The following is an 11,196-nucleotide window of genomic DNA, read 5'->3' on the forward strand; positions in this document are numbered from 1 at the left end:
TGAAAGTGTCTTACACTCATCTAGGTTTGTAAAATGATTTTATTAGGTTATAATTACTTACTTTATTTTTTCTCTTCTTTTGACAACTTTATAATTGCACATGTATGTCATCAACTTGAAGATTAATTAGACTAGGTTAGTCTAGTTTGAAAATAATTATTGTGGATCAATTCAAGGCTCAATGCAAATCAAGCTCAAAGATAAATCATGCATTGCATGCATTAGATTGCATATTGACATGCCTAGTCAACGTACTGACTAGTCATTAGTTGAAACATACTTTTATTGCTAGCTCTTTTATTTTCTCCCGCGAGACACACACTTTTCCAACTGTATGTTTTCTATCCAAACAGTTTTCGTCTCATTATTGCCTCAATCATTAGCCGCCAAGTGCATTGATTTCTTACCTAGCTATTTTGGGTAAAAGGGGAGCTTTAGGTTGGTGTAGCCATCACTTTTCATATACAGAATATTGAGGAATTCTTCTTCTCTGTTTTTTTCTTTTGTGTGAGTCTACATTTTTTCCAAAATGAAAATTTCAAAATGTTTTTTAAATCTATTTTGAGTTTTTCAAGTAAGTATCTAAGAGAATCATACGCATTATCCTCTAGATCTAGGTCATATTGTTGAATCAATTTCTTAAAGAATGGTTGCTTGAAGAAGTCAATTCCTTCTTTCATTGAATCTACATTTTATCAATCTGTTTAAACCTGAGCTGAGTCATCGGTTCAATGGAGTGAAGGAGTTGATGGATTAGTTGCCACTTATATGAAGGATTACTAGCTGCTAGCTCAACTAATTTAGAGAAGAAGGTTGCACATGGAGGTAGTGCTCATTTCTTAAATAGACCTAAGACTGCTTTGCTTATGATTACTTTTACTGTAAGAACCTTCTTGACTTAGTGGATTACCTGATCGAATGATGACCCCCAGTTTTTTTTCCCCCCCTCTAATGGTAGGTTTCTGGGTGATCAAATTTGGTGCTTTGTTCTTGAATTTATGACTAGTCATATTATGTCTATTAGCTCTATAATGCTTTAATGAATGTTCACACACCATTCACTCTAGTTGTTGCTAGTGTAGGGGATGCTTAGATTGACGGATCCTTCTGAGTGTCTAGGTTGTCACATGGTTCTCTTTTAGCCTTGCAGGTTCTAAGACTAGTTCACTAGTCATATGATGTCTATGATGTCTATGATGTCACATGGTTGTCTATGATGTGCTTGTTTGCTCATAGGTCTAAGACTAGTTCACTAGTCATATTGTTTCTAGAACACTTATTCATATTGTTACCTTAGATATGTCCATTGGGTTTTTTTTTCCTGAATACATGCGATAGTCTAAATTACAGGGGGAGGGGAAATCTCAAACACACACATACAACTATGATGTCGTGGGGATTCGAACCTGAGACCTCTGGTCTACAAGTCAATGCTATTTTCCACTGGACCCGTTGACTATTGAGGTTGTAGGGATATATATAATTGAAAAAATAAACAAAGTTTGTTTCTAATTCCTACACAAACCAAATATGGGAAATGAAATAAAATGATATTCTTAGTTACGCTCCCAACCTTGCCAAACATGAAAAATGAATCTTCTATTTTATTTCTCATAAAAAAAAAATATAACATGATGGATTTTTCATCAATTTCTTTCCGTGAACCAAACGAGGAAGTCAAATTCCTAAAGTGAAAGAGTTGAGGACTTTGGGTTAAATAATGAAGAAAACTTGAGACCTATAAAAATTAAAGAACTTAAATTAAGGAAATGACTTGGGCCTATATAATAATGAAAGCTTAGTTAATGGCATGTGTTAGGACACGATATCTATAGTTGATAATTTAAGAATTTAATGGCATGTGTTCTTTGTTTATTTTTTATTGGAGATTGGAAATCCAAATTTCGGAGTCGGAATATATGTGGATTATCTCCACAAGAGCAGCATATTGTGATTAATTAATTCTACAAGACGAAGTGCCATATGTTCTTCTCTTGAACTTGAAACCCTTCGTCAGCATGGCTGGATTATGTATTTATTTTTTTCGGTAACAAAAGGGGCTAAGAGCCCAGAACAAACAGACTAGGCACAAACAACACGGGACCTGGACACCCCAATAGCATCCTCAGCCAAACAAGTCGCAAGAAAAGTAGGCACCTCAGTAAAATACTGCACCCCAGTGCCAAACTCAGAACTCTTAGAAGCCAAGACATCAGCTGCCACATTCTGCTCTCTGAAGATGTGCTTAACAGAACATCTCCAACCAGCTTGCACCTTTAACTTGCAACACCTAATAAGGCTAAACAGGGGGTGTGTGGAAATAGTAGAGCTAGAAAGAAGAGCCACAGCCACACTAGAGTCACTTTCCACCTCCACAACACGAAAGCCAGACTCCCAAGCCAAATGAAGACCCCAAAAAATGCCCCACAACTCAGCTTCAAGAACAGAACCAACACCCAGGTTCACAGAGAAGCCCTTAATCCAAGCACCATAATTATCTCTTAAAAGACCACCAGCACTAATAAGCCCAGAAACACAATTACGACTTCCATCTGTGTTAATCTTACAAACTCCATAAGTAGGGGCTATCCAATGAAGTTGAACAATAGACGGCACATAAGAAAGGGAAGGTAGATTGGTGGCATTAAACCATTCCAACGCATACTGAAGAATTAATTGATGTGGTTCACCAGGCATAACAAACCTTTGATCAAAAATTCCTTTACATCTCCATTTCCAGATAAACCACAAATAAAGAGCAAAAACCAAAGGCCAAGGCAACCCATTATAAACCTTTCTTTTAGATTGTAGATTCCTTAACAGCCACTCTTTAAAATCCACCATTTCAGGGCTAGGATTATTACCAATTTGAAGACAATTCCAAATGGTCAAAGATAAAGGGCAATCCTTAAACAAGTGAGCAATAGTTTCCATAGGATAATCACATCTAGGACAAGTAGGAGCTTGAGTGAGGCCTCTCTTCTGCCTTTGCACATTAGTAAGCAACTTTTGATGACAAACAATCCACAGAAAAGTTTTAATCTTAGGAGGGAGCCGCAACCTCCAAAGAAACTGCCAATCCCATTTAACTGAAGCCTCATCAGGTAAAAAGGAACAATAGGCTGATTTAACCGAGAAGGAACCATTAGGCGTGAACTGCCAAATATATCTATCAGCCCCACTGCCATTAAAACCAGCATGAACACTTAAAATTAACTGAATAATATGAGAAGGAAGACATTCCCTTAAGCAGTTAAAGTCCCAGACCCCCTCGTCTAAAAAATCACCAACATTCAGCTGAAGCATTTCCTCAGAAAGATCAATGAGCGAATATTGATACAAAGGACCACAACTCAACCACTTATCAGTCCAAAATAACACATTATCCCCAGACCCAACTCTCCACTTAACACCTTTGGAAAGGACAGAATTACCATAAAGAACACCCCTCCAAACACTAGAGCTACAAGGGAAATAAGAGTCCTTCACAGTTAAAATGTTTCGGTGTTTTAAGTACTTAGCATAGAAGACCTGAGACCACAAGCCTTGCTCATGTTGAAGAAGTCTCCATCCAGTCTTAGCCAAAAGAGCTTGGTTCATCCAAGCAGACCTTTTAATGCCTAACCCACCAACTATCTTAGGTTTACACACTTGCTCCCAATTGACAAGATGGATTTTAGAAGTATTACTGGTATGCCCCCAAAGAAAATTCCTATTGAGCTGATCCAATTTATCACAGACAGACATAGGCAACTTGGCAGTTTGCATAGTATAGATAGGAATAGCAGCAGTAACAGATTGAAGCAAAGTAATTCTACCAGCCATAGACAACGTATGGCTCTTCCAAGAAGCTAATCTCTTTTGGGCTTTAGCAATAACCTCTTGATAAGTTTGTTTACTGACTCTAGTATGGATAAGAGGGACACCAAGGTACTTACCAAGGCTAGCAGTGAGAGGAGAACCACTTATCGTAGCGATTGAATTAGCCAAATCAGAGCATGTATTTGGGGAAACACATATCATAGACTTTTCAAAGCTAACACACTGACCAGACAACTGACAGAAATCATCCAAACATTGTTTCATTAACCAAGCTTGATCAATAGTAGCTTCCCCAAAAAGGATTAAATCATCAGCAAAAAATAAATGGGAAATATGAGGACCTCCTTGACAAATCTGAACAGACTTCCAAGCTCTATCATGAATCTTTTGTTGAATGAGATGAGAAAGTTTTTCCATACACAAAACAAAGATATAAGGGGAGAGAGGGTCCCCCTGCCTAATACCACATTGAGGAGAGAAAGAGTCAGTTAGCTCCCCATTAAGAATGGCCTTGTACTGCACAGAAGTGATACACTGCATAAGCAACTCCAGGATGCTTCCTTTAATACCCACTTCCCAGAGCACCTCCCTAATAAAAGGCCATTGCATACGATCATAAGCTTTGGATAAATCAATTTTCCAAGCTATAAAACCCTTCTTCCCTTTGGCATTTTTAAATTTGTGGAGAACTTCTTGAGCAACAATAATGTTATCCGTAATTTGTCTCCCTGGAACAAAACTAACTTGGTTAGGGCTGACAAGCTTAGTCATACACGGCCTAAGCCTAGCTACAAGGATTTTAGAGACCACTTTATAAAGAGTGTTGCAAAGGCTAATAGGCCTAAGCTGATTCATAAACATAGGCCTCTCCACTTTAGGCACCAAAGCAATCAGAGTCTCATTTAAATGATCAGGAAGGGTGGCAGTATTAAAGCAATCCTGTACAAAGGAAATGATATCATCAGAGCAAACCCCCCAATAATCTTGGTAGAAAAGAGCAGGGAAACCATCAGGTCCAGGGGTCTTCAATCTACCAATAGCAAACACACTATTCTTAATCTCTTCAATAGAAACCGGACAAGTAAGACCTTCAAGATCAGCCTCTTCAAGGCTAGGATACAACTGAGGAAGCAAAGCATAGTCACCAACCAAATCAGAAGCACAAAACAACCCTTGAAAATAATTAATAATAATATGTTTCATGCTCTGTTTCTCAATAACCCAATCCCCAAAATCATCATGTAACCCTTCCAACTTATTCCTTCTTCTCCTAACAACTGTAGACAGATGGAAGAACCGAGTATTCCTGTCCCCTTCTTTAAGCCAGGTATTCCTGGACTTTTGCAGCCAAAAAGTCTCTTCTTGATCCAGTAGTAAATTGTAATCTTTAGTAAGCTCAACCTCAAGCTTACTAAGGAAAGGATTATGCTCATGACAAAGCTTCTTTTGAATTCCTGCAAGTCTAGCTAATAGATGTCTTTTCTTTGTAAATATACACCCAAAAATCGGCTGATTCCAAATGCCAAGCGGAGCCACGAGCCTAGCTGATCTGTGCACAGCATGACCATCACCAGAACTCCAAATGTTCGTAACAAATTCCTTAAAATCAGGATGAGACATCCACATGGCTTGGAAACGAAAAGGCACATTTGCTCTATTAGGATAATGTTTGGAGTCAAGGCGCACCAAAATAGGACAGTGATCCGAGTTCACCCTAGGAAGATGCAGGAGGTGGGCCTCAGGAAACAGAAGGCGCCAATCAATACTACAAAGGCCCCTATCAAGCCTCTTCCAAATAATTCCTTCAGCATTCCGTTTATTACACCAAGTAAACTTTGCCCCGGAGAAACCCAGGTCAACCAAATGGTTACGATCAATCCACTCAACAAACTTTTTACCACCTTGGTCTAAATTACCCCCACATTTCTCATCCACACTCACAATATCATTAAAATCACCTAGAACAAGCCAAGGCAGATTGGAAGCTTCAATAAGACCATCAAAGTACTTCCACAAAGCTTCACGAATTCCAGGGCAAGGGTTTGCATAAACAATAGTGAGGAGCCACCTATGATTCCTCAAAGTTACTAACGCAGTGATAGATTGGCTAGAGTGCGCAACAACTTGAAGAGAAACTGAATTCCCATTCCATAACAACCAAACACCCCCAGAAAAACCAGAAGCATCAACAATATGGTAATGAGAAAAACCCAAACTCTGGGCAACAGTGAGAGCCCTAGGGCCACTAATACGAGGCTCGAGAATAGCAAACACATCAATGGCATAAGCCTTTTTTAGGTCCTTAATACTACTAGCACACCTATCTTTACCAGCACCTCTAACATTCCAAGAAATAATATTCATCATAAAATGATAATAATGAGGGATAATATTAGGTACAAACCTAAATCTGCACATGCTCAGCCTCAACGGCTTCAAGACCATCATGCTCAAAAGAGCTATCAGCTTCCAGTCCAGAATCAGACTCACAATGTTCAGAGAAATTACCCTGATGATCCATATCGCACGCATTGGAAGACTCAACCTCATTAATTCCCATTTCACTGATATCAGGAGGTTCATGACCAAAAAATAAACCTCCCTTACCCAAAGGCAACTTAGGAAAAATAGAGCCACCCAAATTAAAAGAAAACTTCCCCCGAACATCATCTTGAACATCAGAGCCCTTGACTTGCAGCCCCACAGGTTCAATATCATGACAAGAGAAAGATTTAGCCCCAACTCTGTTCTTCCAAGGCCTCCTTAAAACAGAACCACGTTTAACACCACCACCACTAGAATTAGCGACCACGGAATTGGAAATGTCCTTGAGAGGTTTTTTAAACACCCATGTGCAAGAGTCACGAGAGGAAGCAGATTTCACCCCAGCACATTTTGCCTTAGTAGAATAAGTATTAGCAGAAGAACCCTGTTTTTTAGACCTAGAATCACTAGTCATAACAGGAGGAGATCCCTCCATATCCTCTTCTCTGCCAACCTCCTCAGTCAACACATTGAAACGAGAACCAAAGACAGGACTAATAGCTTTCGTACCAGTATTCTTTGTATTCCTCTTGCTAAGCTCAACACCCTTCCCTACATCATTCATGCTATTCTTCCTAAAATTCCTTGGCTTCAACAACATCCACTCCCCGTGCATCTTTGCTGGAACCTCAGCCTCCTTTGTAGCAGTACCTAAATTCATATTAACCTGGACAGTAGAAATATCCTCCATACAATCAGCATTATCTGACTCTGGAACCTGCTGTTTGGCTTGCAAAATAATAGGGCAAGAATCTCTCCCATGCCCAAAACAACCACATTCAAAGCAAACCAAATTAATTCCCTCATACACAACCCCATAAGTACGGCCTTCAATCTCAATGAATGGGGTAAGAGGCTTAGCCAAATCAAGTTCGACACAAATTCGAGCAAACTTACCACGAGCTTGACTAAGAGTATGAGCATCCACCTTGACCGTAGCACCAACAAGATTTCCAATTTTTTCCATAACACCAGCACGAAATAATTCAACGTTCAGCCCATTAATTCGAACCCAAGCAGTCATATGGGTGATCTTCCCCTCCTTCGCATTAAACCCAAGCTTCCATTTTTGTGTCAAAATGTATTGGCCAACAATTTGCCAAGGACCACCAGTGAGCACGTATCTCATATCTTCCTCATAAAGGAACTTCACAATGAAGTAGTTATTCTCTAGATCAATTAAGCTCATTAAGTGCCCATCTCTAGAGAAGACGAGATCTGAGAAAGGTGTAAGCTAGAGGACGACCCATGAGCTTAAATAATTACAGCAGAACACCAAGGCCGATACAAAGAGCTCTTTACTTTGTTTGAGAATTGTATTGAGGGAATTGCCCCTTGTTAAATCACAACATCATCATCGCTAAACACCAATTGATCCTCCGCCATACCAAAATCCCCAGAAACTTTATCCTTAAAGCTCATCGGGATTGGAGGAAGAGGGGGAGACGGCTCGTCCGATTCCAGTCCGCCAACATCCAACATCTCCTGGGTACGAGCTCTTTTCTCACCAGCAATAGGGCCATCTTTAAGGGAACCACCCACCCCAGCAGAGAAAACAAATTCCGACATCACAGAGACCGTCGTCGACGGCCGCTGTAGTCACAACCCTGAGCACACGCAAAACAAGTGAGGAAACAGAGAAAACCTTCAAAGCCCGTGAGGCGCGTTCATGGGTGGGGCTCTCTTTCTAACTTTTTGGAATTGGCTGGATTATTTTGTTTTACTAATTAAGTTTTAGGTTTTTAAATAAATTAATTATAATCCAAGTTGAAATAGATTTATTAAATATTGATCACGTAACATATGTCACATCATTTAGAATCCAAATTTGGTACAAAATTTGGATCCTTAGTTTTGTTTTTAATTTTTTGTTCACAAAACATATATACAGGTCAATCCGAACAAAACCATTCGATTAGGAATAAATTGACAATTGGGATAAAATCTCAAACACATCGACGCCTCTTCATCCATTCCAGGCATCCAATCGCTTCTAGATCTTTATCACCGGTTTCCTCTCGCTTTTCTGAAACCTCTGTTTGCAGTTTGATTTTTGCACTGGATGAAGATTATTTCAAGATTTCGAAGAAACCGTCTCTTAGTCTCTCTTGAAAACTCAGAAACAACACATTTTCTCCTTTGTTTTGTTCGATTTCATTGTCCAAGCCTTGGATATTGGAACGGGAGCCTTAGAAGGCGTGCCCAGCGAGACATTTAACTATCTCCTCTCTCTTTTTTTCTTCGGGAAATGCCCTTTGTCTGGACTATTTCGACTGGCTTGTTAGGTTATGTGGTGGGTTCCACGACTGCCACGTCATCATTTAATGTCTGACTTAACGGTCAATGTAACCGTCGGTGTAAGTTGGTAAGATTTTAAAATGTCATGTATGAAATTGATGAAAGTGAAACCTTGGGGCCCATTTCGATACTGGCCCTAAACCTCGGCTGGTGTAATTTTTTTTTTTTCAATTTTTATTTCCTCTTTTTTATAAGGTTCAATGCGAGGAGGGGCTTATCGCAGCAATTAAGACAGCAAGTGAGGAGAAAGAGGAATGCTTGTGTTTCATAGAGGTTATTTTAAGCATGGATGACATACGCAAAGAAATCATTCAGTTCGCGTGTAGGATATCTGCCAGAAGCCACCCGCCAAAACCATGATTAAACTTCAAAAGCTCATAAAATTCTCCACACTTTGAGAACATAAATTAGAATAATCCTAGCTGATATTCATTTTGATGTTATTGCTTGGATGCTTTTTTGCTTTAATAAACAACCTGGGGAACACATTGTGTAGCCCACTCCGCATTGTATTTTTTATATTTTTTATTTTAAAGAAGTAGTAAATTTTTATTTAATTGTCTAAGGTTATAGACTTAAGCAAACAAATGTGGCCTCATTAAAACCTTGCCCATGAAAACTCAATAAGATAAAATTTGAGACGAAGGAAAAAGAGTGGCACAAGCTCCATCAAGGTTACAAACAAAAACTCATGACAAATTCAAAATATCAGCGTTAGCTTGAAGAAACATATTTAACCATGGAGGACCCTCTTCAAGCCAAACGTCAATAGACACACTACCTAAAGCAAACTTAGCAAGTCTATTAGCCACAATATTACACAATATGGGAACAAAGACAACAGAAAGAGAAGCAAAATTTCTAGATAACATGCGGATATCGTTGATAATCCTCCCTGCAGCCCCAAAAGCCTCACAGAGACCATGTCATTAATGGAAATCTTCACATCAAACTTAACCACTAATGAATCATAACCAGCCTCCCCATGCAAACCGAAGGCCTTCCCGAATTCCTAAGAGTTCAGTAATCTTGGCTTAGAAACATCCAAAGATAGAGATTATTGAAATAGCACCCATAAGATCTCAATGCACATTTCTTACAATCCACACTTCCAAACAGAATTACTACAAGCACCATCCAAATTCAGTTTCAACTTACCATGACAAGGAGGACACCAATGAGTAGAGAGGAAGAAGAATGAGTACGCACAAGAGCATTGTTGGTGGAGATAAATTCAACTGAAAGATGATGGGCAATAGCATGCAAGGCTCATGTCCCTTCTAGCCATGCACTTGTGCATTTCAATCAAGCCAAATAAGTCAAGAAAGGTAAGCAAAAATCTCCAGGTCAAAGTTCAATTGTAATTTAATGTATAATATGAAAATCATTTAGACATCTAATTATGATCAAATAAATGATGTACTAATTGATGTTGCAATGAGAACAGGCTAAAGTTTTGTATTGATAATTCTTGAAAACAGAACCTCAAAGATTATGGGTTTTGATTGTCCACATTGTGAGGTGGGTCCTACAAATACGCCTCTTAAATAACTCAACTTAAGAGGCTCCTGTCAAAGTTAATTGTAAAGTAAAAATTATGGTATTCGTGAAAGTTAAATGTAAAGTGAATTATCTTCTGAAAATGGTCATGTAGTCACAAGATCATGTTTCGCTGATGGGTAAAATTTCTTGAGAAAGTGATTGCAATGGTAACGATAGATATGTGATAAGCTGATAGTACGGGATGCTTATATTCTCAATCTGACCAACTTTTTGCAGTGGTCAAAAGAAAAAGGAAAAACTTTGAGTATGATATGCCTCCCACAGGCCTTGATCTCGCATTTTGGTCCTTAGAGGATATATCCACATTCTAAAATTTTGGGCAACCTTCCATATCTGGTCATTAGGGGAACAAAAACTCTGGCCCAAACACAAGATCTTTGCGACCAATTTACATCCACTGCATGGAATAAAGAGAACTCTAATGGGGATGGGTTCAAGCACATATATGATTGCTGTCATCAAGAATAGATTCTTTTAAGGGAAATTGGGGATGTGATTAATTACATGATGGTGAAATTTATCAGCATTGTATCCTGGTTATTCTTCAAGAGCCTGCTCTATAAGGAGATTTTGTCCATGCAACATCTCTTAATTTCCTTGTTGATCTCTTTTATTTTTAACATCACACTGAAACATAATAAAAAGTTTTTAAATGATCATGTCGTCAGTCTTGGGTCCGCAACATATGATGGTTACATGCTTGAATGGAATCATGGTCAAAGCTTCTTGCAACCAATTAGATATGCATGGAAACGTATCTTGGGTTGTGAGAAATCTCTATGCCTATAAATATGTACGATAAATCATATATGATGGCAATGAATTGGAATGGTGATTAATTTATATTTTCCCAAGTGTCTTGCATGAAGAGATTGAGAGTAGAAGGTCATGCTCGGTTCTTCTTTGCTCTCTTTTTTGTCATGTAAGACTCAAGGACCAAAACCGAATGACTATGCATGGGCTCATGAA

The 11,196-nt window shown here is 38.8% G+C and overlaps 1 protein-coding gene across 1 annotated transcript; it reads right to left on the minus strand.

The window, feature by feature from the left end:
• Positions 1 to 2,082: 2,082 nt before the first annotated feature.
• LOC117618008 lies at positions 2,083 to 6,186 on the minus strand. The gene has a single exon (XM_034347642.1). The coding sequence runs from the start codon at positions 6,184 to 6,186 to the stop codon at positions 2,083 to 2,085; it is 4,104 nt and encodes a 1,367-aa protein (XP_034203533.1).
• Positions 6,187 to 11,196: the final 5,010 nt, after the last annotated feature.

Source organism: Prunus dulcis, chromosome 2 (genome assembly GCF_902201215.1).
Source record: "Prunus dulcis chromosome 2, ALMONDv2, whole genome shotgun sequence".
Classification (NCBI taxonomy): Eukaryota; Viridiplantae; Streptophyta; class Magnoliopsida; order Rosales; family Rosaceae; genus Prunus; species Prunus dulcis.

Coding starts and splice junctions, on each gene's coding strand:
- LOC117618008 (XM_034347642.1), bottom strand. CDS start 6,186: ATGAATATTATTTCTTGGAATGTTAGAGGTGCTGGTAAAGATAGGTGT.